At 38.8% G+C, this 27,734-nt stretch overlaps 1 protein-coding gene, 1 long non-coding RNA gene and 1 other non-coding gene across 3 annotated transcripts; 1 reads left to right on the forward strand and 2 right to left on the reverse strand.

Annotated features, from left to right (window-relative positions):
- Positions 1–1,621: 1,621 nt before the first annotated feature.
- Positions 1,622–2,161, reverse strand: LOC148212336 (uncharacterized). Its single transcript, XM_088122189.1, has one exon. The coding sequence runs from the start codon at positions 2,159–2,161 to the stop codon at positions 1,622–1,624; it is 540 nt and encodes a 179-aa protein (XP_087978315.1).
- A 7,340-nt stretch (positions 2,162–9,501) lies between these two features.
- Positions 9,502–9,608, forward strand: LOC148212337 (small nucleolar RNA R71). The gene has a single exon (XR_015790032.1). It is a non-coding gene; the product is annotated as a small nucleolar RNA R71 (small nucleolar RNA).
- Positions 9,609–18,365: 8,757 nt separating this feature from the next.
- On the reverse strand, positions 18,366–21,141 carry LOC148212338 (uncharacterized). The gene is made up of 3 exons (XR_015789639.1): positions 20,438–21,141; positions 20,299–20,338; positions 18,366–18,679 (listed from the first exon to the last, which is right to left on the reverse strand). It is a non-coding gene; the product is annotated as an uncharacterized LOC148212338 (long non-coding RNA).
- Between the last annotated feature and the right edge of the window lie 6,593 nt (positions 21,142–27,734).

Here is a 27,734-nt window from a genome sequence, read left to right on the forward strand (position 1 = left end):
ACTCCACAAGAGGTATGATCAACACCACTTGAATGATCTTAACATACAAATTCTAAAGACACAAGCAATTGCACAAGATGTGGGAGATAAAGCTCTCAACCAACTAATAAGAAAACTCACTTTTCATTCAACTTCAAATTGTGTCTACAACAAGAAATGTCAAGACTATATATAGTCATCCTAGCAAGTAATATGAAAGGTCTTAAGAATATGGAAAGACTCATAACTTACCATAAATGAAAAGACATATAAATGAAAAGACATAACTTACAAGAAATGAAAAGGCAAGAAAATGAAAAGGCTAAGAAAATGGAAAGCCAACAAAAAGTAAGTGCAATCCCATCCATAATGAGGGATGTGAGTGTTTGATCTAGTTTTTGAATTGGATGAGTTGACTTTGACTTATCTTGATGGAGCTGACTTTGACCTTGACCAAGTTGACTTTGACTTACCTTAAAAATACTTAGAACTGCATAATTTGCACCAAATACTAGTGAATTGTTCCAACATCTTGCACGTCTTCCTTTAATTCTCTTGTCCAGTTCATGAACGCTTGAACACGAAGTAGTAAGGCTTGTTGAAGTTTCCAAGCTCTTGATCTTGTAATCGGCACATGAGGCATGACAAAGGGAGCTCATTGGTTCATATCATCCTCCCCTCCTTCAAAAGGATATGTCCTTGAATCCAAAGGATCTCCTTGCAATGCAACCTTGTACTCTGCATCTTGGGCTCATTCAAACATGTTGTATGATAATCAATTTGTATGATAAGCTTGTAATTGCTTGTAATCATTCCAAATCCCTTGTGTATATATATCTTTTTCTTTGTAATCACTGTAGTTTCCGAGGCATATATGCCTTAGTCCTATCTTAAATTTTTACTAATGAAATTAGCATTGCAGCTTGCAATGCTTTTGCTGCCTTTATTTTTCTTTGTGGGATAGAAATAAAAAAAGTGATATAATTGCCACTTTTTTTTATCTCGCACCTCGAATCAATTAGAATTATAATCAAAGTGCTTTTTTTCAACTCGTACCTCGAGCTAAGCAACACGTGGCCCCCATTCGATTTCAGGTCGAACTAGTAATATAATAAAACATGGAATCGAATAAACAACACTTTTATTACAGTCAATCCTCGAATATTTACACAAGTTTAATTGATATGAAATATTTTACAATTCAAGGATAATAGCGTTTTAAATGCTCTGCGTTCCACGGATGCGAGAGCAAATTCCCTTCGAGATCGGCCAACATGTATGTGCCTATACACAAGATGCCTTTAACTTCGAATGGTCCTTCTCAGGTTGGCTCTAGGGTGTCAAAATGCCTCTTAACCTTCTGTAGGACTAAATGTCCGACTTGAAAACTTCGAGGTCAAACTCAGGAATTGTAGTGTCTGGTCATGTGGTTGTGGTACTCTACTATTTGTAATTGGGACAACTCCCTCTTTTCATCCAGGAGGTCTAGGTTGAGGAGTAGTTCTTCCTTGTTCTTGACCTACTCGTAATAATCAATCCTTTCAGTCGGCATTCCGATCTTGACAAGCACTACGGCTTCGGAGCCAAAAGCCAATGAGAAAGGGGTCTCTTCAGTCAACTCACGGGGAGTTGTTCTATAGGACTAGTGGACTTCAGGTAGCTCATCAGCTACGCTCTTTGCTTGCATCCAATCTATAGTGGGACAGTAGTAATCCTGTCGGACTACCTTGGCCGATAACGACTTGGCCCCCGAGTGGCTGCCACAAACTCCTTCGTGGATTCCCCTGAGAATGTAGTTTTTGTCCTCTGGTGTTAGGCACTTCAAGAGCGGCAGAGAGTACCTTCGTTTATATAGAGTTCCATCTCGGAGTATGAACCGAGTTGCTTTTCGTCCGAGTTTCTTTGCTTCTCTCGAATCTGCTGAGACATTGCCCTTTAAGTAACATGTAATTGGATCCATCCATGTCGGAGGTTGGGAATTTACTTCCATCACGTCTGGTTTCAAAATTGACGGAGTGTCCAATATCTTAACAGGGACCGATCTAGCGAGATCAGTCTCGTAAGCGGACCCCAATTTGGCTAGGGCGTCTGCATTCGAATTCTCTGACCTCAGAATTTGGTTGATTTCATAAGTTTTGAACTGGGCGAGGTGCGATCTGACTTTGCTTAGGTATTTCTCCATTCGAGAATCCTTCGCGAGGTATTCTTCTTTTATCTAGTTTACTATCAGCTGAGAGTCGCTGTATACCTGGATGCAGCTTGCTCCAAGTCGTTTGGCCATGCGCAGACCAGCCAGCAGCACTTCGTACTTGACCTCGTTGTTTGAGGTACAAAAATTGAAGCGGAGGGCGACTTAAGTTGTTCAAAGGCCTCCTCACACTCGGGCGTTCACTCTAACGGTCCCTTCTTCTGTAATATCTTAAAAAGAAGGAGACATTTGTCTGTAGATCTGGAGACAAACTTGTTTAGAGCTGCTATTCTCCCGTTCAAGCATTGCAGCTGTTTCAAAGTTTTTTGTGGCTGCATGTCGAACACGACCCGAATTTTCTCTAGGTTGACTTCATTCCTCGGTTATTCACCATGAACCAAGGAACTTTCCAAAGGAAACTCCAAAGGCACATTTGGCCAGATTGAGCTTCATTCGGTATTCGTGAAGTACCTCGAAGGTTTCGTTTAGGTCGGCAAGGTGCAACCTGGATTGCTTGCTTTTGACTAGCATATCGTCCACATACATGTCCATGTTACATCTGATCCAACTAGCAAACATTTTATTCACCATCCTCTGATAGGTTGCGTTTGCATTTTTTAGGCGGTGTGGATCTGGTTAGACTCGTGCATCTTTATCTGGTTGTATCTAGAGTAGCCGTCCATAAAAGTGAGCAGCTCGTTCTCGACCGTGGCGTCTATAAGCTGGTCGATCCTTGGAAGTGGGAAACAATCTTTGAGACATGTCTTATTAAGATTGGTGAAATCCACTATTCTCCACTTTCCGTTAGATCTTTTAACTAAAACTACGTTAGAGAGGCACTCGGGTTATAATTTCTTTTATATACTCGACTTTTAAAAGCTTATTAACTTCCTCAACAATTACATCACTCCTCTCTTTATTACAAGTTTCTCTTCTATTTAACAGGTGAGAATGATGGGTCAATGTTGAGGCGGTGCACCATTATCTTTGGATCAATGTCGGGCATGTCCTAATGGGACTTGAAGGGATTGAATCTCGCAGCGGAAGCGCGCGAATGCGTGTGCTTCGATCTTGTTTTAGAATTACAACGAAGAAAACGTATAAGCATGATTAATAGGAAGTTAGTGGAACATACCTTTGAAGACACCTCTTCAATATAGACACCAACGCCACCACAAAGTCTTCATCGCTATCCTTTGGATGTTAAGAACTCGATTTGTGGGAACCTTCTTATAATTGAAAGTGAAACCAAGAGATCGAGGGAGAGAATTTCTCGTTGGAGTTTCAGAAAACCAACAACCGAGGACCGGGGGGGGGGGGGGAAGTTGACTTCCCCACTCACCACTTTCCCACTTCCCACCACTAATGGTTCTAGGGAATCATACCCGACGGAGTCGGCGGTGGATGCATCATCTTCTTTTTCCCATTCTCTTTGTCGCATGGCTTAGAGAAGGAGGATCCTTCCATGATTCTTGATCCTTTGCTTCACGATCAACACAAAAACTCCTCCAAGAAACCCTAAGTGTGCCAAAAAAGAGAGACGTGAGAGACGACTTGGGGATTCTTGAAGATTTCTTGAGAGAAGATTTGAAAACAATTGAGGGATTTGGGGAAAAAATCGCAAATGAGGGTTTTGAAACTTTTGGGCGTTTTGTTTTATGTTTAAAAACTTTTTTAAAAACATAATAGGGTTTAGTGTTGAACCACTTTTTGATTTAAAAACAACCCAAAGTCCATTTAAACATAACCCAAGTAAAGCCCACGAAAATCATGCTAAAAATTTGAAAATCGATTTTTGTCTTCCTAAATTGCACCTGGTGCAATTTTGACGTAGGTCAGATCTTGATCTTGCAAAATTCAAATGCTACAACAAAAATTAGATTTGGAATCTACACAAAAAAAACCTTAAAGAAAATGTAAAAGTTTTGCAAAAAAAGACAAAATATTTTACATAAAAATGCCCTCAACACCGACCGAGGGATTGTGCTCACTGTTTTTTCATGTAATCTTTCAGTAATACAAAGGTTTTGCCTCTGTCAATATGCTCACCAAAGTATTTCGACTCGATGCCCATTTACCTTAAAAATATTACCTTTCGAATCCCTTAAATCCACAGCTTCATGTGGATAAACACGTTCAACTACAAACGGGTCTGACCATCTAGACTTAAGTTTACTTGGAAACAACCTTAATCTAAAATTAAACAACAAAACTGAGTCTCCAGGTGTCAAGTTCTTATCCATTATTTTCTTATCGTGCCACTTTTTGGTTTGTTCTTTATACATCTTCGTATTATCATAAGAAAACTGACGAAACTCATCAAACTCATGTAACTCTAGCAACCTTGCTTCACCTACCACAACATAATCAAAATTTAGTTTCCACGTAGCTCAAAATGCTCTATGCTCTAATTCTAGCGGAAGATGACATGCTTTACCAAAAACAATGCCATAAGGGGACACGCCTAACAGAGTTTTATAAGCGGTTCTATACGCCCACAAAGCATCATCAAGTTTAATAGCCCAGTCCTTCCTATTCACATTCACAGATTTCTTTAAAATTTACTTTATTGCTCTATTGGATAGCTCTGCTGTTAAGAAACCCTTGAGAGTTGGATCTAAGAACCTTGCTAACGAACAAGACCCATAGAACTCAATCCCAAAAACCCCGAAAACAAGTATGGAATCAACCCAAGGAAAAGTTTTAGAACGGATTACCTTGATGATCAATATCAAGAGTAGAGAAAACTTGTTTCTAAACTCGTGATTCGAATCACTCCACAAGAGGTATGATCAACACCGCTTGAATGATCCTAAGATGCAAATTCTAAAGACACAAGAAATTGCACAAGAAATGGGAGATAAATCTCTCAACCAAGCTAATGAGAAAACTCACTTTTCATTCAACTTCAAATTGTGTTACAACAAGACATCTCAAGGCTATATATAGCCATCCTAACAAGCCATATGAAAAGTCTTAAGCAAATGAAAAGACTTGTAACTTACAAGAAATGAAAAGACTTGTAAATGAAAAGACATAACTTACGAGAAATGAAAAGACAAGCAAATGAAAAGGTTAAGAACATGGAAAGCCAACCAAAATAATTGCAATCCCGTCCATAATGAGGGATGTGAGTGTTTGACTTGGTTTTTGAATTGAATGAGTTGACTTTGACTTGTCTTGATGGAGTTGACTTTGACCTTGACCAAGTGGACTTTAACTTGCCATAAAAACACTTAAAAATGCATAACTTGCACCAAATTGAAGTGCATAGTTCTAACTTCTTGCACATCTTCCTTTATTTCTCTTGTCGAGTTCAAGAACGCTTGGACACGAAGTAGCAAAGCTTGTTGAAGTTTCCTAGCTCTCGATCTTGTAATCGGTCCATGAGGCATAACAACGGTAGCTCCTTGGTTCATATCATCTGCTAATCCATTAGTTTGAGGGTGATAGGCATTAGCAATCTTATGATGAATGTTATACTTTTTTTTAACAAATTACTTACTTCTCTATTTAAAAAGTGCGTGCCCTCATCACCAATCAAGCATCTAGGTGTACCATATCTAGTGAAAATAAACTTTTGCAAGAAAAGAGAAACTACTTTGGCATCGTTAGTAGGGGTGGCCAGAGCCTCAACCCATTTTGAAACATAGTCAATAGCCAAGAGAATGTAATTCTTAACGAATGAAGGTGGGAACGGACCCATGAAGTAGATGCCCCAAACGTCGAACAACTCTACTTCCAATATTGGGTTTAAGGGCATTTCATGTTTCCGTGTTAAGTAACATGTTCTTTGACACCGGTCACAACTTTGAGCAAATATATGAGCATCTCGAAATAGGGATGGCCAAAAGAAACCACTTTGGAGGACCTTTGCTGTAGTTTTACGTCGAGCAAAATGTCCACCATATGGCGATTTGTGGCACGCCTCCAGAATCTCCTAGTGTTCATGCTTAGCAAACCATTTGCGAAGAATATTGTCAGATCCTAGTTTAAACAAGAAAGGTTCATCCCATTTATAAAACCTAATATTATGAAAAAACTTCTTTATCTGGTGCTTACTTAAGTCATTAGGAATTATATTGCTAACCAGATAGTTCGCATAATTAGCATACGAAGGGACTTCAGAAAGAGCTAACAGATGCTCATAAACAAAATGCTATCTAATTTCACAACTATCATTCTGCAAAAAAGACTGTAGTCTACATAAATGATCTGCTACTTGATTTTCTGTTCCTTTTCTATCTCTTATCTGTAGATAGAACTCTTGTATCAATAGTATCCATCTAAATTAACCTAGGGTTAGCTTATTTTTTAGCAAAAAAGTATTTTAACGCAAAATGATCTGTAAAAACTATCACTTTAGTCCCAATCAAATATGAACGAAATTTATCAAATGCGAAAACAAAAGCTCTTTCTCAGTCACAATGTAGTTTAATTGGCTACTATTCAAAGTCTTACTTGCATAATAAATAGGATGAAGAACTTTACCTTTTCGCTGACCCAACATCGCACCTACAGTAAAATCACTTGCATCACATATTAGTTCAAATGATAAGTTCAAATCTGGTTCAATTATGATAGGTGCTGAGCAAAGTACATTCTTAAGTGTCTCAAAAGCTTTCAAACAATTTTCATAAAAAACAAAAGGTCGATCCATTCCCAACAACTAATACAAAGGTTTAGAAATTTTCGCAAAATCTTTTATACAACGGCGATAGAAACCCGCGTGTCCTAAACAACTTCTAACACATTTTACAGTAGTAGGAGGAGATAGTTTGGCAATCAAATCTATCTTGGCCCTATCGACCTCAATTCATTTTCCTGAAATTATGTGGCCTAGGACTATACCTTCACGTACCATAAAATGACATTTTTCCCAATAAAGAACAAGGTGAGTCTCTTCACACTTTTTTTAAACATTCTCTAAATTCTCTAAACAAACATCAAATGACTCACCAAACACAGAAAAATCATTCATTAATATCTCTACCGTGCTTTCTACCGTGTTAGAAAAAATAGCGGTCATGCATCTCTAGAAGGTGGCGAGGGCATTACAAAGACCGAACGACATCCTCCGTAACGTAAATTTCACGTAGGGGCACGTGAAGTTGTCTTTTCTTGGTCTTCCGGAGCTATTGTAATCTGATTGTAATCAGAATATCTGTCAACGAAGCAATAGCACTCTTTCCCTACAAGACGATCAAACATCTGGTCAATAAAGAGAAGTGGAAAATGGTCTTTTCGAGTTACCTTATTCAGGTGATGGTAGTCATTCACACTATGTTCGCTATGTTCCATCCAATAGCCTTCTTGTACTCAGACAAAACCTGCAAAAGCAAAGATTCATGTTCATTAGACAAATACGACGAAATGATAACCGGCAAAGTATCGTTTAAACTTAAATAAGCATATTTAAAATGAGAGGGTAGGGGTTTCTTCTCCAATTCTAGAGGTTCAATGATGGAAGGTTTCAAGGCTTTCAAATCTGCTATTTTCGGCTGCAACAACTCGAAGTGCTCATATTGTGGCAAAATTATGCTAAGCGCAATTTTCGCTTCCTTTTCTGCGTCCTACAAACCTGCTTCTAAGTCTTCCACAATCATCTCCTGAAGTTCCTCCATGATTGCCCCTATTACAGAGTAGTCCTCGACTTCATCCGAGAGACGCATCGCATCAAGGATGTTGAAGGTGACTTGTTCATCATTGACCTTCATAGTGATCTCTCCTTTCTCGTGTCTCCAGTTGCTAAAAACGGCCTCCGAAGAATGATTGGCACCTCAACATCTGCTTCACAATCCAAAATTATGAAATCGACAGGAAAAATAAACTTATCGACTTTAACAAGCACATATTCTATTTTCTCTTCCAATTTCTTTATGGAGCTATCAACTAGTTGTAAAGTGATAGTAGTGGGACGAGTTTTTCCCATATTTATTTCTTTAAAGACCGAAAGAGGCATAAGATTAATGCTTGCGCCTAAGTCACACAATGCTCTCCCTAGATTCTTACCACCTATCGAGCAAAGGATAGTAAAACTACCTGGGTTCTTACATTTAACAGGCAATGAATTCCCTAGAGCATCACTACTACACTTTGTTAGGGCTACCGTCTCATGTTCTCCTAACTTCTTACGCCTAGATATGATAACTTTCAAAAGCTTAGTATAGTTAGGCATTTGCTCTAAGGCATTTATGAGAGGTATATTTATATGCAACTGTTTTAGACTCTCAAATAACTTCTTAAAATGACTATCCTAATATTTCTTAAGTAGTCTTTGGGGGAAAGGTGGAGGAATCTTAAAATTACCTACTTGGGGAGTAGTGCAAGGCACTACTTGCTTACCTTTGTCCACCCTCTTACCTTTCTCTTTTGAACTTACGGATTCTGCTTTCTCTTCTGATTGTGGAGTGGAGGTGGATGCAGGAACAGGCATAACTGCATCAATTCCTTCATCTAGAAGTGAGGGTCCATCATAACTCAATCCGTTTCTTGTGATGACTGCCTTACACTGCTCCTTACCCTCACAATCTCGCTTCAAATTCTCCGTGTGTCTTGGCAAAGTACCATGTGCTCTAGATTTTTGGTCATTCGCTATCTGCCCCATTTGAATCTCCAAGCTTCTTATTGTAGCATCAGTTCTTGTTATGAAATCTTTCATCATGGCCTCCAAACTTGAATTGCTACCACTTTGCTGAGTCTTATTTTGAGCTCTTTGTTGATTGTATTGTTGTGGCGGCAACGTTGGTTGCGTAGGAAAACCAGGAGGGGTGTAGTTTTGCTTGTATTGTTGAGCGTGTGCTTTCGCACTACTACTTGCTACTTCTTGGTTACTCCAATAAGAGTTTGGATGGTGCCTCCAACCAGGGTTGTAAGTATTTGAATATGAATTAAAATTCCGCTGGGCACCTTGATCTACATAGAAAACAAAGATTGGATTAGGTGAACAATTCTCATACAAGTGGTTATCACCACAATAAACACAAGATATGTCTGAAATTTGTAAAACAGGAGAGGGTTAAAGAATCGCTGTTGGAGTGGCGGTTTTGATTTCCTTCTCCATTGTCAGTTGTTTCAACATCTGGTTTATAGCCGCCATTTGGGCTCGCATTGAGGCTACTGTGTATAACTCAAAGATTTCAGTTGATGCTTGCTTCTTTGGTAATGACCTTCCTATTTCTCCTTGGTTGTTAATTTCTTTCATCTTGTTTAAAATATCAATGATCTCATTAACCGACTTTTCTAACAATGAGGCATTGGATGCGGTGTTCAATATCATCCTCGATGAACGATCCAAGCTTTTATAAAACTGCTCAATCTGCACACACGCGGGCAATCCATGGCTCGGGCATCTTCTGAGTAATTCCTTGAAACGCTCCCAAGCTTCTTGAGCTTCTTCATTCTCCTTTTGTCCAAAAGACACAATGTCTTCTCTAAGGTCTGCATTCCTGGTCAAAGTGTGGTACTTTGCCAAAAATTTCTCCGTCAGTTCCGCCCACGTGGTGATAGAATTTGGTTCTAGCGCGTTTAGCCAAGTCCTTGCACCGTCCCTGAGAGAAAAAGGAAACATTTTTAGTCTTAGCGCATCCTCATAGACACCAGGAAGTTGAAATGCATTAGCTATTTCAATAAAAGATTTGAGATGGGAGTAAGGATCTTCGTTAGTCAATCTTCCGAACTGGCCCATCGTCTGCAACATCTGGAACATGACTGGCTTAAGCTCGAACTGTACGGTCTGAGGTAATGGATTACTTATCCCTGAATTTAAGTTGTGGAACGCAAGAATGACATAGTTCCGCTTGGCTACATCTCAGTTATCTCCGCTAGAAGGATCGGATTAGGCACTTCTCCAGCTCGGTTTGCTACTCCTTCACCTGCCATATCTCCGTTCACAGGTGGATATTGTGGAGGTGGACGATCTTGTGAATTTCTATTCATCTCGATGGTCTCTTATTTAACTTCTACTTCTTCAGCTTCTTTCTCTTTCTGATTTTCTATTTCTTTTCTCAACCTCTGCTCACGCCTTATCCTCTTAACGATTATTTCCATCTTTGGATCAAAGGTCAACCAACCAGACCCTGTGCTCATACACAACCTATGCTCATACACAACTCCCTTAAAGGTTAGATATAACAATTAAGTCCAATGATAGAGGTATGCAACAATTACACATGAAACAATTCACTTGAAAAGAGTATGATTTTGAAAAATAAGTACCCAGCAACGGCGCCAAAAATTTGTTGGGACTTTCTCTACCTTTGAAAAGATTAGTGTTAGGGTTGACTTTTTACTGCAGAAACATGTCGGTAAGCCTGTTTGACCATGATTTTGACCCCTTTCCCATCATTATTTGCCAAAAAGTTACATATTCTTAATGTAGAACATGCATTGAACATTTCTTCATAAAAGTCAAACTATGGTACTTTAAGAAAAATATAAGAAAATGCGGTCAAAGTCGGAAGAAAATAACAATTTGCTGTTTTTGGAAGAATTGCGCCTGACGCAATTTTAAAGGACAACTTTGGCAAAACGTGCGTTTTGATTAATGAGGGGCAAAGAGAACATTTCCCATGTGTTTGAATCAAAGTATAACCATGAGTCTAAGTCAAATGGGAGTGGTTAGGTGTATCTCAACTTATTTCGACCTAAAAAGGTGGGAAGTTCAACAACTCCAATGGCCTATATAAGAAAGTCATCCCTCCAGCAGCAAATCATCCCTTCCAAGCTCGTTTTCAGCTTCATTTACTCTCTCCTTTGTTATAGCACTCGTTCGTATGCTTTGGATTCAAGTTTTAGTTGTTATTTCCTTGTATTTTCATACTTTTGCTTACCATATTGCCTTTAATTCAAGTTCTATCTTTTTCTCTGCATTTATTTTGTTCTTCTTAAGTTCTTTAGCAAGTTTACACTCCTCTCACGCTCGAGAGAGAAGAGGGTCAAGCTAGAACTCATTGTACGACTTGTTTATTTGTTTTAATTTAATGAAAAATATTGCCTTTATGTTTTCGTGCATTTTATTTCATTTAAAAATGTTCTAAATTAGTTATCAACCTCTTTGTGGAATGCCTTAGTCAAAATGATTTGATTTTCAACACGCTCGGGATTTGTCCAGAATTGCACCTGGCACTTTTTTGGGTTGGTTTCTAAAAACTTCTCTTTACGTCTTTTTTCCATTTGGCCAGTGGGAACTTGATTTATACATGAAAGTCCAACCCTAAGAAGGGTGAGTTAGGTAAAATAATAGGAAATCAATATGGGATGTGACTTAGACATAAGAGCATAAAATATGGTCCTAGACGTAGAACCTCTAACCCATAAAGCAAATGAGTTAATAAATATTCTAATAGGATTGTAATCACATATAGACATATGATTGTAGGTTACCCTAGCCTCTACAACAACCAGAAGCAATAGCGAAAGAGTAGAACTCGGTTTCCCTAGAAAAGCTAGGATTGCCCCAGGTGTATTTTGACAACAAAGTGTGTTTTCCATGTTTTGCATCAAAACTAAGGTAAGAAGCAAAAATGTTGAGTTTTATTAAATTGGTTGATAGTTAAAACGCCAAACAGCAACATTGCATCACTATTTTCTTCATAAACCACAATTGCATATTTGAACCATTCACTTCTTAAAAACTGTTTTGAAAGCAACAAGTCGCTGATGATTCGACCTTTGATTACTTCCGAGTATTACTTGTGACCGTGTACGCTTGTACGAGTTTCTAATCTTCTGAAGGTAGAGAAAAGTCCCAACAAGTTTTTGGTGCCGTTGTTGGGGACTTATTTTTCAAAATCATATTCTTTTCAAGTGAATTATTTCATGTGTGATTTTTGCATAACTCTGTCATTCGACATAATTGTTATATCTAACCTTTAACGGAGTTGTGTGTGAGCACAGAGTTTGGTTGGTTGACCTTTGATCTAGAGATTGAAAGAACCCTTAAGAGGATAAGGTGTGAGTAGAGGTTGAGAAAAGAATGAGAAAATAAGAAAGAGAAAGAAGCTGGAAAAGTAGAAGTTGAAGAAGAGATTCGAGATGAACAGAAATCCACAAGATCCTCGACCTCCACAAAATCCACCTGTGAACGGAGATATGGTGGATGAAGGAGTCGCAAACCGAGCCGGAGAAGTGCCTAATCCGATCCTTTTAGCTCGCAACCGAGATGTAGCCATGCGAAACTATGTCACTCATGCGTTCCATAACTTAAATTCAGGGATAAGTAATCCTTTACCTCAAGTCGCACAGCTCGAGCTTAAGCCAGTCATGTTCCAGATGTTGCAGATGATGGGTTAGTTCGAAGGATTGACTAACGAAGATCCTTACTCCCATCTCAAATCATTTATAGAAATAGCTAATGCATTTCAACTTCCTGGTGTATCTGAAGATGCACTAAGACTAAAAATGTTTCCTTTTTCTCTCAGAGACGGTGTAAGGACCTGGCTAAACGTGCTAGAACCAAATTGTATCACCACGTGGGTGGAACTAATGAAGAATGTTTTTGCAAAGTACCACACTTTGACCAGGAACGCAGACCTTCGAGAAGACATTGTGTCTTTTCGACAAAAGGAGAACAAAGCAGTTCAAGAAGCTTGGGAACATGTCAAGGAGTTACTCAGAAGATGCCTGAGCCATGGATTGGCTGCATGTGTGCAGATTGAGTAGTTTTATAGAGGATTGGATCGTTCATCGAGGATGATGTTGAACACCACAGCCAATGGCTCATTGTTAGAGAAGTCAGTTAATGAGATTGTTGATATTTTAAACAAGATGACAGAAATTAACAACCAAGGAGAAATAGGAAGGTCAATTCCAAAGAAGCAAGCATCAACCAGAATCTTTGAGTTAGACACAGTAGCCTTAATGCAAGCTCAAATGGCGGCTATGAACCAGATGTTGAAACAAATAACAATGTAGAAGAAGACTAAATCCGCCACTTCAGCGGTGATGCTTGAATCCTCTCCAGTTTTACAAATTTCATACGCATCTTGTGTTTATTGTGGTGATAACCACTTGTATGAGAACTGTCCAGCTAATCCAGCGTTTGTTTTCTATGTAGATCAAGGTGCCCAGCGGAATTTCAATTGATATTCGAATACTTACAACCCGGTTGGAGGTACCATCCAAACTCTTATTGGAGTAACCAAGAAGTAGCAAGTAGCAGCGTGCAAGCACCCGCTCAACAATACAAGCAAAACTACACCCCTCCTGGTTTTCCTATGCAACCAACGTTACTGCCACAACAATACAATCAACAAAGAGCTCAAAATAAAACTCAGCAAAGTGGTAGCAATGCAAGTTTGGAGGCCATGATGAAAGAAATCATAACAAGAACTGATGCCGCAATAAGAAGCTTGGAGATGCAAGTGGGGCAGATAGCGAATGACCAAAAATCTAGACCACAAGATACCTTGCCAGGACACACGGAGAATCCGAAGCGAGATCGTGAGGGTAAGGAGCAGTGTAAGGCAGTCATCACAAGAAACAGATTAAGTTATGATGGACCCTCACTTCCAGATGAAGGAACCGATGCAGTTACGCTTGTTCCTACATCCACCTCCACTCCACAACCAGAAGAGAAAGCAGAATCTGTAAGTTCAGAAGAGAAAGGTAAGAGGGCAGACAAAAGTAAGCAAGTAGTGCCTTGCATTACTCCGCAAGTAGGTAACTTTAAGATTCCTCTACCTTTCCCCCAAAGACTGATTAAGAAATATCAGGATAGTCATTTTTAGAAGTTCTTTGAGATTCTAAAACAGTTGCATATAAATATATCTCTCATAGATGCCTTAGAGTAAATTCCTAACTATACTAAGTTTTTGAAAGATATCATATTTAGGGGTAAGAAGTTATGGGAACATGAGATGGTAGCCCTAACAAAGTGTAGTAGTGATGCTCTAGGGAATCCATTACCTGTTAAGTGTAAGGACCCAGGTAGTTTTACTATCCCTTGCTCGATAGGTGGTGAGAATCTAGGGAGAGCATTGTGTGACTTAGGAGCAAGCATTAATCATATGCCCCTTTATGTCTTTAAAGAGTTAAATATAGGAGAAGCTCGTCCCACTACTGTCACTTTACAGCTAGTTGATCGGTCCATAAAGAAACCGGAAGGGAAAATAGAAGATGTGCTTGTTAATGTTGATAAGTTTTATTTTCCCGACCATTTTATAATTTTGGACTGTGAAGCAGATCTTGAGGGCTGCTCTGCAATTGGGGCAATCATGGAGTAACTCTAAGAGATGATTGTGGAAAACTTAGAATTAGATTTGGAGGCCGCAGAAAAGGAAGCGAAAATTACGTCTGGCGCAATATTGCCACAATATGGGCACTTCGAGTTGTTGCAGCCGACAATAGCCGATTTGAAAGCCTTGCTTCTATCATTGAACCTCCAAAATTGGAGAAGAAACCCCTACGTTCTCATTTAAAATATGCTTATTGACTGAGGTTATGCTGAACGCACGCACTAAGCGTGGTAACAATTCTATAGATGCAAGCGCACACCTGTCAGAGTAATATAAAATGGATGGAGTATCCAAGTATCGATCCTCAAGGACTTCTAAATAATTTCCAAACTCTAAAGTTTTAATGAATAGTGAACGTTGAAATGAGTGATTCTTGTAAAATGGGAAGTGGTAACAAATAATGGTTTTGGATTTGGGATTTGGTCTTATAATGGTAAAACCTAGCCCGAATTACTTCAAGTTAGCCAACAAAGAATCAAGGATACGCTAAGGACGATATGCATTTTACTTTAGGAACCAAAGACTACGATTTTCACTTGACTTATGTCTAAGCAAGTTCAAAGTCCTAAGACATTCCCTAATATGTCTATTATGAGAGATATCTTAGTTTTAGGATGGAAATAGTCGCAACCTCGGGTTAAGGTCCTGTGTCTAGGCTACTTAACCGGAACCCTTATGTCTAAGGCGCTTCTCTCCTCGGTTTAACCACTCAACAATACAAATAAGCAACCTTTTCAGTATTGACTTGTTAAGACTTACAGTGGCCTTCTCTAAATCCTAACTTTTTGGGAAAACATGTTGAGCAATGAGTGGAAAGCAAAAACACTACTTAGCAACCCTTTTTAGAAATAAAAGGCTAACTATCCATAACCGGGCTAGAGACGGGAATTTAGAAGGACATATTGAAGAAAATACAGCAAGTAAAATGGTTAAAATTGAAATGCATGTGTGAAAAACAAAAGTTAACTAATGGAGAGTTTTGCTCGGGATTGAGAGCTTCGCCCTTCTCTTTCAGGCAAGGGGGAGTGTCACGTGCTATTTCCTCCAAAAACACAATTATCTTAACTAAAAATAAAGTAAAGGCAAAGTAAAGATAAGCTAAGTGCTGGATTTTTATAAATTTGAATAGGTAGAAAATAACTAAGTAACAACGGAAACAAAACAAAGCTCAATAAAGGAATGTAAAGTGCTCGGGATTTAAAAACTAAAAGCAACTAATGAAAGCAACTCAAAAGTACTTAGAAAGCAACAAAGAAACACTAAGAATGATCAAGAGAAGGAAGCAAGGCTTGATGAATTTGGTGGAGAAGCTGCTGGAATTTATAGTTGTGCAGAATTGGTTAGGTAGGTCCTAAAACGCTGGTGGATCACCCATTTCCAACTCCTTTGATTGACCAAATCATGCTCAAACTGACAGTGGAACACTTCTTCTACACGTATGCATCGGTTGGAACCACCAAAACGCATTTCATTTAGGGCAAAGTTGGAAGAAAACCAGGATTTCTGCAGCCTACCAGGCGCCTGGCGCCTCCAATGAAGGTTTTTCCATCTTTTTGCTTCTTTTGATTAATTTGCACTCCCAAATGGTCCTAAAATGTCATAAATACAATATAAGCCAACCACAAACCATCATATATGAATTTTGCATGAATTGGAACTCAAACGACCGAGAAAAAGTCTGAAACAAAATTAAAACATAGTAAAAACAGCATCTAAAACCTTCTTTTTACGCATGTAAACAAGCATAATCACTTATTTAGGTTTAAACGATACTTTGCTGGTTATCATTTCTTCATATTTGTCTAATGAACATGAATATTTGCTTTTGTAGGTTTTATATAACTACAAGAGGGCTATTGGATGGACAATAGCTGACATAAGAGGAATTAGTCCAACTTTTTGCATGCACAAAATCATCCTAGAAGAGGGAGCCACCAATTCTATCGAGAGCATAAGAAGGCTCAACCCTAAAATGAAAGAGGTGGTCAGATAGCAACTAGGTTAGCCCGGTTCAATGCGTTCCCAAGAAGGGTGGTATGATGGTGATAACTAACAATAACAACGAGTTGATCCCGATAAGAACGGTGACTGGTAGGAGAGTGTGTATGGACTATCGTCACCTAAATAAGGTAACTCAAAAAGACCATTTTCCACTTCCTCTTATTAACTAGATGCTCGATCGTCTTGCAGGGAATGAGTGCTATTGCTTCACAGACGGGTATTCTGGTTACAATAAGATTACAATAGCTCTAGAGGACCAAGAAAAGACTACGTTCACGTGTCCCTACGGGACATTTTTGTTCCGGAGGATGCCGTTCGGTCTTTGTAATGCTCCCGCCACCTTCCAAAGATTCATGACCGCTATTTTTTCTGATATGGTAGAAAGCACGGTAGAGATATTCATGGATGATTTTTCTTTTTTTAGTGAGTCGTTTGATGTTTGTTTAGAGAATTTAGAGAATGGTTTAAAAAGGTGTAAAGAGACTGACCTTGTTCTTAATTTGGAGAAGTGTCATTTTATGGTAGGTGAAGGTATAGTCTTAGGCCACAAAATTTTAGGAAAAGGAATTGAGGTCATAGGGCGAAGATAGATTTGATTGCCAAACTACCCCCTCCTACTACTGTAAAAAGTGTTAGAAGTTTCTTAGGACACGCGGGTTTCTATTACCGTTTTATAAAATTTTGCAAAAATTTCTAAACCTTTGTGTTAGTTGTTGGAAGTGGATCAACCCTTTGTTTTTTATGAATATTGTTTGAAAGCTTTTGAGACACTTAAATATGCACTTAGCTGGACACCTATCATAATTGAACCAGATTGGAACTTGCCATTTGAACTAATGTGTGATGCAAGTGATTTTGCTGTAGTTGCGATGTTGAGTTAGCGAAAAGGTAATGTTCTTCATCTTATTTATTATGCAAGTAAAACTTTGAATAGTAGTCAGTTAAACTACACTGTGATTGAGAAATAGCTTTTAGCTGTTGTTTTCGCATTTGATAAATTTTGTTCTTATTTGACTAGGACTAAAGTGATAGATTTTACAGATCATTCTACGCTAAAATACTTGTTTGCTAAAAAATAAGCTAAGGCTAGGTTAATTAGATGAATAATATTGCTACAAGAGTTCGACTTAGAGATAAAAGATAGAAAAGGAACAGAAACCCAGGTAGCAGATCATTTATCTAGGCTAGAGTCTTCTTTGCAGCATGATGGTTGTGAAATTAAAGAACATCTTGTGGATGAGCATCTTTTAGCTATTTCGGAAGTTTCTTGTTATGCTGATCATGCGAACTATTTGGTTAGCAATATAATTCCTAATGATTTGAGTAAGCACCAGATAAAGAAGTTCTTTCATGATGTTAGGTTTTATAGATGAGATGAACCTTTCTTGTTTAAACTAGGACCTGACAATATTCTTCGCAGGTGTGTTGCTGAGCATGAACAAAATGAGATTCTGGAGGCGTGCCACAAATCGCCATATGGTGGACATTTTGCTTGATGTAAAACTGCAATAAAGGTCCTCCAAAGTGGTTTCTTTTGGCCGTGGCTATTTCGAGATGCTCATATATTCGCTCAAGGTTGTGACCACTGTCAAAGATCAGGTAACTTGACAAGGAAACACGAGATGCCCTTAAACCCAATATTGTAAGTTGATGTAACGCCCGAGGAATTTCACCATTTCCAAACAGGGACCGTTACTAAAACTACCTAAAATTTTCACCTAAACAAGAGAATTATCTTCACAACAAAACTAAGCAATAAAGCTACCACGCTTCTCCTGCGCTACTCTAATTTTCAACACTCACGAGAGCTTGAACAATTAGAACACTAAAAATTTAAGAGAAACTCACATCCTATACGGATAGACCATTTAATACCGACTTCACAATAACCAAACCCTTCAAGGAAACCTTTACTAACTATAAACCATCCACTAAATGAATATTAACATCTCGAATGGCAATGGAGCAAAAACTAAATCATGTACGATCAAGTTAAACAAATGTAGTCATAAATATCCTAATTAGGTTACAATCCCGTAGTTCAAGAAGCTAATGAAATTAATGCTCTAAAAAGAATAATGAATCGGCAACCTTACAACATCCTTTAGACAATAAAACTAAACCAAACCAACCACTAACAACTCAACTACAAGATTAAATAGCCACAACTATCCTAACTAAAGGAAATTAAATGCACGCAGCATGGCTAATGGTCTTTCCGATCAAGCCTCATCCTCGCCATCACCATCCCAAGAGCTAGCTCGATACCTGCAAACTGGAGGGGGAAAAAGAGGGATGAGTACAACCACAGTACTCAGTAAGCAGCCCTTATCCGAACGGTCACGCACAAACGGCATACTTATCAAGAAACAACGTGTCATGCTTATTAAAGGATCAACACACACACATCATGCTCAACCAAATCTTGAAACATTCATAGTCATGCTTTTCATCACATTATGCATCCAAACATAGACACATTCTATAAAATTCGGTGACAACCACTACCAGGAACACATTAACTACCAATCTCTAGTCTCCCTAACCTCTCGAGTACCTCTACGCTTATCACAGCTATCCTAGCCTCCCACAGTTAACTCCTTCGACTAGAGTCGGCCCCTAACCATTTTTACCCAGAGCCCCGACACTGCTGCATCGGCCATCGACCATTTATACCCGAGGCCCCGACGACTTCACCATCTATTGGCCCTTGACCATTTATACCCAAGGCCCCAATAGTATTCCTTTCAAAAGACTCCTCGCATCGACCCTCGACCATTTATACCCGAGGCCTCGACACTCATCCTTATCCAAAATTGGTGTATCGACCCTCGACCGTTTTTACCCGAGGCCTCGATACCCAATTAGTGGCGTATCAGCCCCCGACCATTTATACCCGAGGCCCTGATACCCACCCATTCACTTTCTCCAAGAATCCAACTCTCACCAAAGTCTTACTATATATTTTCTTAAGCCACTACCCCTGCATCTTTCAACTCACAAATACAATCCAGCATGCTTCCACAACATAGAAAACTTTCTAATAATGAGATAATAACCCAATCATGCTTAATATCCAACATCATTATTCAACAAGCATTACTAAGTATAATAACTCACAAAACCCGCCGAACAAACATTACCACAGCAATACTCAACAGTTTAGCAAAGCAGAAATCTCACCATTTTCATCGACAAATATCCAACACTACTCCAAGTATTTCGACCAACACAACGAGAATTATTTAGCACAATGACGTAAAAAATTAGCATTAAATGCCACAAAACCAGCACATTAGAATCCATTTAGCATACATTAACGCATGCACACGCCCCTTGTCTACTTACTTTGTTATGTCCCAAAACTCTTACAAGAGTCCTACTTGCTAGTACGCCATGCCTCATGCATCAACAATCTCATAACAGTCCAATATGCAATACACCAAAATGATCATATGTAAAAGCCAATCAATCTAAAATAGTCCAACATGATCCAACAGCTCCAACAGGCATCGTTCACAGAAAAAGCACAATCAACCATATAACCAAAATATAATTGATAAATACCCAGCATAAATCAAACACAACTGATTTCTCATAAATATTCAATATGCTTTCGAAACAACAGATTATAGTACCGGTATACAAATTTCATCATGAAAACCAATTAGAACATAATAACAATTCAATCATAGTCATCCAAGATTACCTGGCTACAATTTATTCACACAACCACATAATTTTCCCAAGATATATCAACAGTTTTATCAACAATGATGTTTACTAAATGATAACAACGACAAGCAACATGCAAATATCACACATGGGCACACGAGCAAACAACCATATCATATCAGCACACAACAACCAATCCCTCCAGTAAGAACTACTTACAACAAAGTTCTAATGCGCTACCAAGTTCACCGAAGGGTTCCTAAATCCAAAAGCAAACCAAACATAATTAGAATTCATGTTAGAAACACTTAGTTTGCATCGAAAGTAAGTTTAGATTATCCGTTATCTACTATCTCACCATAAAACCTCTTGGGTAAGGAGTGGGTCGACGCCGAGGAGGTTCGGGCTTCCAAAACTGAGTACGAATGTCCTTATGCTTGCTGTTCGGATGTCAAAAGCGATGGGTAATGCTGGTTTGAGTCTAAATAGGAGTGGGTACCGGGAATCGAACTCCGGACAGGTGTGGGTAAGCGTCTAAAGTCGTCGAGGGGAAGCAAAGGCCACAGATCGGGGCTGTGGGTGGTCGTCGGAGGCCACAAAAATGCTGCTGTCGTGTCTTGCAGCAGGGGAGACATGTCAAATCTGCTACTACCAAAGGACGTCACTGTCGAGGGTCGTTTATGCGTTACTGCAGGCTCGCCAGTCATCGGTTGCTCGTGGGTAGAAGTCACGTGCCGTTCTAATTAGTGGTTGCTGTCGACTATCGACTTCTACCAAACACGGTCGAAATCTTGGGTCCAACACACGAAAAGAGGCTGGATAACGCTGAAGAAACGCGTGCAAGGGAGGCGTCCCCGAGGGTTCAGAAACGCCGGAGAACCACTACCACGGACTAACGCCAAATTTGTTCTTCACGCAGCTGTTCCGGTCGTTAGATCTCGCAGGAAAACGCTCAATTACCGTTCGTGGGACTGCTCGAAGCTGGCGAAACGAAACGCTAAAACCCGCACCGTCGTTGCTCGTGGGATGCAGTTGCCGCAAGGTCGGGGTTCGCTGCTCGTCGGAGAGGATCTGGGCACGATTCACCGGAGAGAGGGGAGGATTGGACGGAAAAAGTCGAATAGAAAGGGTGGGGGATGTGTGGCAGCTACAAGGATGAGGGAGGAAGAAGAAGAGGAAGAATAAATCGGGGAGGGGGAGGGAAGGGGGGCGGCTACAAGGGGAGGGGGGGGGGGGGGGGAAGAGAGGCCACTTAGGGTTTTCTTTGTTTTATGTTTATTTTATTTAATTTGCTTTTAAACAAAAAAGCCCACATTCCCAATTTTTAAAGAATCCTCTTAATTAGTTTTTAAAAATGAAAAGTTCAACTCCCAACTCTAATGGAAAGCCCATGGGCTAGAGGGAACTAGAATTCTATTTTCAAATAGTTCTAACGGTCCAAAACAAGAAATCCGAAATTTCACGTTAGTAGTTAAAATAAAACTCACAATAATTCGAGATAAAATAATTAACTTCAACTCTAAGACCCAAGAATAATAATTTAAAGAAAAGTAGAATTTATGAAGGAAAATCCTAAAACCCCTGAATTTAAGATTTAACTAAAAATCTCCTACACGGTCGAGAACTTAAATTATCTTTCTCCAATGAAATTAAACTTAATTCCGAAGTTAGAAAATCCAAGAATTATAGTTATCAACTTAGGGAAAAATCCAAAGACACTATTTATCTCTTAAAATAAACGAGTCAGAGAACGCGGGGCGTTACAGTTGAACATTTTGATGTTTGGGGCATCGACTTCATGGGTCCGTTCCCACCTTCATTCGGTAAGAATTACATTCTCTTGGCAGTTGACTATGTTTCGAAATGGGTTAAGGCTCTGGCCACCCCTACTAATGATGCCAAGGTAGTTTCTCTCTTCTTGCAAAAGTTTATTTTCATTAGATATGGTACACCTAGATGCTTGATTAGTGATTAGGGCACACACTGTTTAAATAGAGCAGTAAGTAATTTGTTAAAAAAAAGTATAACATTCATCATCACATTGCTACTGCCTATTATCCTCAAACTAATGGATTAGCGGAGGTATCAAATAGGTCAATAAAGTTGATTTTAGAGAAGTATATGAATGTGAATAGAAAGGACTGAGCTATTAAACTTGATGATGCTTTGTGGGCGTATAGAACTGCTTATAAAACTCTGTTAGGCATATCCCCTTATCGCATTGTTTTTGGTAAAACATATCATCTTCCGCTAGAATTAGAACATAGAGCGTTTTGGGCTACGCGGAAACTAAATTTTGATTATGTGGCTGCAGATGAAGCAAGATTGCATCAGTTACATGGGTTGGATGAGTTTCGTTAGTTCTCTTATGAGAATGCTAAGATGTATAAAGAACAAACAAAAAAGTGGCACGGTAAGAAAATAATGGATGAAAATTTGGAACCTGGAGACTCAATTTTGTTGTTCAATTCTAAATTAAGGTTGTTTCCAAGTAAACTTAAGTCTAGATAGTCAAGCCTGTTTGTTGTTGAACGTGTGTATCCACATTGAGCTGTGGATTTAAGTGATTCGAAAGGTAATGTTTTTAAAGTAAATGGGCATCGAGTGAATAAATACTTTGGTGAGCATATAGACAGAGGCAAAACCTCTGTACTACTGAAGGATCCATGAAAAAATAGTTAGAGCAGTCCCTCGGTCAGTGTTGAGGGCGTTTTTATGTAACATATTTTTTGTCTTTTTTTTTCCGAAATTTTTACATTTTCTTTAAGGCTTTTTAGTGTAGATTTCAAATCTAATTTTTGTTTTGGCATTTCAATTTTGCAGAATCATGATCTGACCCACGTCAACATTGCGCTAAGCACAATTTAAGAAGAAAAAAATCGATTTTCGAATTTTGGGTTTGATTTACGTGGGCTCTATTTGGGTTATGGTTAAATGGGCTTTGAGTTGTTTTTAAATCAAAAAGAGGCCCAACACTAAACCCTATTATGTTTTAAAAAATGTTTTAAACATAAACCAAAAAGCCCTAAAGTTTCCAAACCCTCATTTGCGATTTCCACCTCCCAAATCCGTCACTTGGTTTTCAAATTTCCTCTGAAAAAAACTTCAAGAATCCTCAAGTCTCTCACTTCCCTCTATTTTTCGGCACATTTAGGGACAAGGGAGGAGTTCTTGTGTTGATTGTGAAGCAAGAGATCAAGATCCATGGAAGGCTCTTCCTCTTCCAAGCCATGCGACAAAGAGAAGGGGAAGAAGACGGTGTTGTTGCCACCACCAACTAAACCGGGTATGATTCCTCTTGAACCTCCTAGGATTTCTCATGAAAAGCTAGTTTTTGATCCTAGGGAACAAAGAAGAAAATTTGAGGAAACTTTAAGAATGAACCCTAGAAGGAATTTATCCATAGGTGGTGCAAATTCCAAAAAAATTAATGTGGAATTGCATGATGCTAGGGTTAATAAAGAAGTTAACTATGAGAAGAAATTAGGGGGAGTTAGAAAGGTTTATCTTCGAAAAAAAAACCTTGGATGAAGTGAAGGGATGTGAATCCCGGAACGGAAGCGGACCGTTGTTCGTGAAATTTGGGAAACAAAAACACAATGCACAAGAAGGAAAAACACAGGGGAAAAATTACCTTTGAATAACATTTCTTCAACTTTTTCCTAACGAACACCACCACTGAATCTTCCTTACTATCCTCTTGGGTTTCGAGATCACGCTTGTGGGAGCGTTTCCTTGGAACGAGAGGGAGAGTTGAGGGAAAGAGCTTGATTGACAGAATATCACACTGTTCTTCGTTGGGGCCTTTTTCGTGTTACATAACACTTCTACAAAAAAACTGATATGACGTGGGGATAATTCCCCACGTCATAACTGCCCCCACTCCCCTGCAAATAAGCAGGGGAGTGTTAATATTAATATTATTATTAATATTAATATTCATAATTAATATATATATATAATATATATAATAATTAATATAATTAATTAATTAATCATATTAATTAATAAATATTAATTATTATATATATAATATATATAATAATTAATATATATAAATAAATAATTAATTAATTAATTAATCATATTAATTAATAAATATTAATTAATTATGAATCTAATTAATAATTAATTAATATGTATATATATATGAAATAAATAATTAACCCTTTATTATTTATCACATAAATAGAATCATATTCGATTGCATTTCTCTCGTATAACCTATAGTTCTAATGTATATCTTATGCACATTATTTTTAACCTATAGTCTTAATATGAATCTTATCATATTAACTTTATTTGAATCTCATTCAAATAATTTCTCTCATAATATATAGTTTTAATTTAGAATCAACTATGTATTATAATGTATCAATATACATATAATCCCTTAAGAAATTTGAATAGTTCAAATTTTTCCAAAAACTTGATCCTCGTTTTACCCGTTATGAGCAAGCAAGGGGACCTGATGGACCTACAGATTCGAAACTCCAACGATACGAGATTAATCGGTCAAACTCATTGACCGAGTTTATCAACATTCGTTAACCACAGGTCACTCCATTAAAGACCCGCAGTTGCACTCCTCTCACTGCAGAATGTTTTCGTGTCCATGGATATACGACCATTAATGACGAGTCAATCCTTCACGGGTGCTCGTAACTCAAGTTGGGTCAAATTACCGTTTTACCCCTGAGTTACATCTTACTCCTTAAATACCACTACTCCTCTAATGAACAACCCGGTTATGGTCCGACAAATAATCAGAAGTCCCTCTAGAGCCAATGAGAGGGTGGGGCCCCTTGTTCAAGTCTGAGAGTCAGCATTTAACGGAACACTCATCTACTCCCCTAAAGTTAGAGATGAGTGAATTCCATCTTGTGAAGTTATGTTTCCAGCTCCCCAGTCGGTCTCGTCCCCAAAATGGTAGGAATATTGAGTCGGCATCTCGGGCCACTCTCACCCATACAGATTAAAGGACGAGTCCTCACGGGCAGGAGTCCATAACTCACTCAGGATTGAGAATGAGTTGTCTGGTCATCCTAAGAAACAACAATCTATTAGTTAACGGTGTTACATCTAAAGATTGACTATTTCGTGGTCCGGTCTTATACAAACTCATTGTATAGGATACCCCGACTTGCATGTCTCCACATGAACGACCTAGATCAAGTCGTCTGTAACCTTTACAGAGTGGGCCGTATCCATAGTGTTGCCAGGATAAGGTACCCAGCCTTATCCATATACTATAGACCTTTAGGTTATTCACGGGACATTATCCACTTGTATATCAGTGTATATCAAATATATACCTCTTATATCAGGGGTATATCAAATATATACCCAGTATATCAAATATATACTCAGTACATATACTGTCCCGGTTACACTAAAATAACCTCGGATGTTTAGTTTATTGGATTTTGGTCAATGCAATGCTATGAATTCTAAAACAAATTTATTGAATAAAACTTTATTGAATATACATTTGTTTTTACACAAAATACAAACTACGAGTTTAGGGCAACACACCCAACAAGAGGTGCTACTTTAGATGAGAAAATTGCTAGACTTAATGAGAGAGTGGACATGGAAAATAATCAGAAAGAAATTAGGGATAAGGAGAATGAGGGAATTTGTGCTAAAATTGAAGAACTAAACATAAAGTGACAAGAATTCATGGAAAACTCAAGGAGAGTGAGTGAGGAGATTCAACTTGAGTTAAATAGTATGAGTATGCGTCGTAGGTTGAATTCTTCTCAAGATAACCCCGTTTCCGAATCTTTAAAAGTATCTATCCCTTCCCCTCTTTCCGCTACTGTTGCTATGCATGTTGAAGGTCAAGAATAGGTTAGTGGAGACTCAAAACACGACACGAAGCCCTTGGAGCATTCAGATTCAGCCACAGTCGAAATCCACTGCCAAATTGCGCCTGGCGTAATTTTGGAGGAAACTCCACCGGCCACTCTACAAGATATTTTGTCTCCATGTTTTTCAGATCCTATACTGACTAAAAAGCCCCTAGTTTTTTATGATTCAGAGCAGGAAAGGAGAACATCAAAAGTTGCTGAAATTTTGGTGGCGTTGAATGAATCGAGGGGAGAAAATCCATTGGAGGATGATGGAAACAGTGGTGCAGCACAAGAAAGATTGAATGTTGAGGGAGAGGATGAAGATCTTGGTGAATTAACCCAAGAAGTGCATGGAGTGAGTATGAGAGGAGGAAGAAGAAAATGACGATATCTCTTAATATGAAGTGAGAGTACGAACTCCGGTGCACGAATCTCGGCAAGATGATGAGGAGACCCTTGCACAAGAGCAATTAGGAACATCCGGTCCTGTGGATGTCCTTAATGAGGCCATGGAGGCATCATTTTCCTCTTCGTCGATAGGTAAGTCCCTTTCTTTATAGAGTTTAAATGTTTATGACCCAAACTTTGTTGCTACAGCAGACACCTTAGAGGAAGAGGTGTGCTTGACCCAAGTGGTGAAGAAAACACGAAAGAAGAAAAATGTTGCCGAAATTACGCTTGGCGCAATTTCCAGGCCAAGTACCTGAGCTGCTGTAGCACGTTTGGCTGCCCATAAAGAAGCCGAGGCTGGAACATCTAAAAAAGCCAAGAGGGCTAGGGTTCTAAGAGGGGCAGAAGAGCCACTTGAGGATGCCAACGAAGAGGAGCCCAATTCTACCGAACAAACACCATCAAGATTCAAAAAGGTGAGATTGGAGGTAAAGAGGCCCGACTTCACAGCTCGTGATATCCTAGTTAAGAAGGGCTTTGATGAAGCACAAGAGTCCGTGCTGGAATATGTTAAAAGAAGGCTTTTGGAGAATGGTTGGGAGATGTTGTTTGCCCCAACTACGCGTGTATTCGAGGTCTTGGTCAAAGAGTTTTATGCTGCCATCAACCCCAATCGAGGAGATATAGTAAGATTGCCGGGTAAAGTGGTAAAATTCTCGCCTTCCATTATTAACACTCACTATGGTTTGTTAGATGTATTTAATGCAATAGGTAATGAAGTTTTGGTGCATCCATCGGACGAGCAAGTGGAGGAGGCGGGGAGACTCATTTGTAGGCCACACAAGACATGTGATAAGCGCCAAGGTTGCTCGTGTTTACAAAGCTAGAGGTCCTTCTAGGATCCTTGCAAACATTCACAAAAACGACTAACTTACCGAATGATTCCAACCAAGAGTAAAGTTAGAAGATGAATCACTCTTAGATCGGACTTAGAATCTACGATAGACACTCCTAGATCCTAAGACGACTCACTCCAGAATTAGCTTGATCGAGACTAATCCAATGAATCGGTTTAACATCAAACCTAAAGCAAGATTTGAAAGAAGCAACACCAAAAGTGTTAAGGAACAAAACTTCTTGAATTTCCATATGTTTTTTTCTTAAGTTCTCCATAACAAGAGCATTACAAGCCTTTAAATAGGCCAAATGGTCGTTCAACATAAGAACACCAAAAGTTTTTCAAAATACTACTTAATGCAAATTGTAGAAAATAAGACATGCAAATTAAAACTTGATTGCACATCATTCTAGACACTTAAATGCGGATCAGAAAACGTAGTCATGCTTCAAATGGTCTTATCTATGTGCTGTAGGAGGCGCTTCACATTTGGATATGGTTTGACAACTTTT

The sequence above is a fragment of the Momordica charantia genome (genome assembly GCF_013281855.1).
Source record: "Momordica charantia cultivar OHB3-1 chromosome 3 unlocalized genomic scaffold, Mcharantia_2.0 BLBB01000003.1, whole genome shotgun sequence".
Taxonomy (NCBI): Eukaryota; Viridiplantae; Streptophyta; class Magnoliopsida; order Cucurbitales; family Cucurbitaceae; genus Momordica; species Momordica charantia.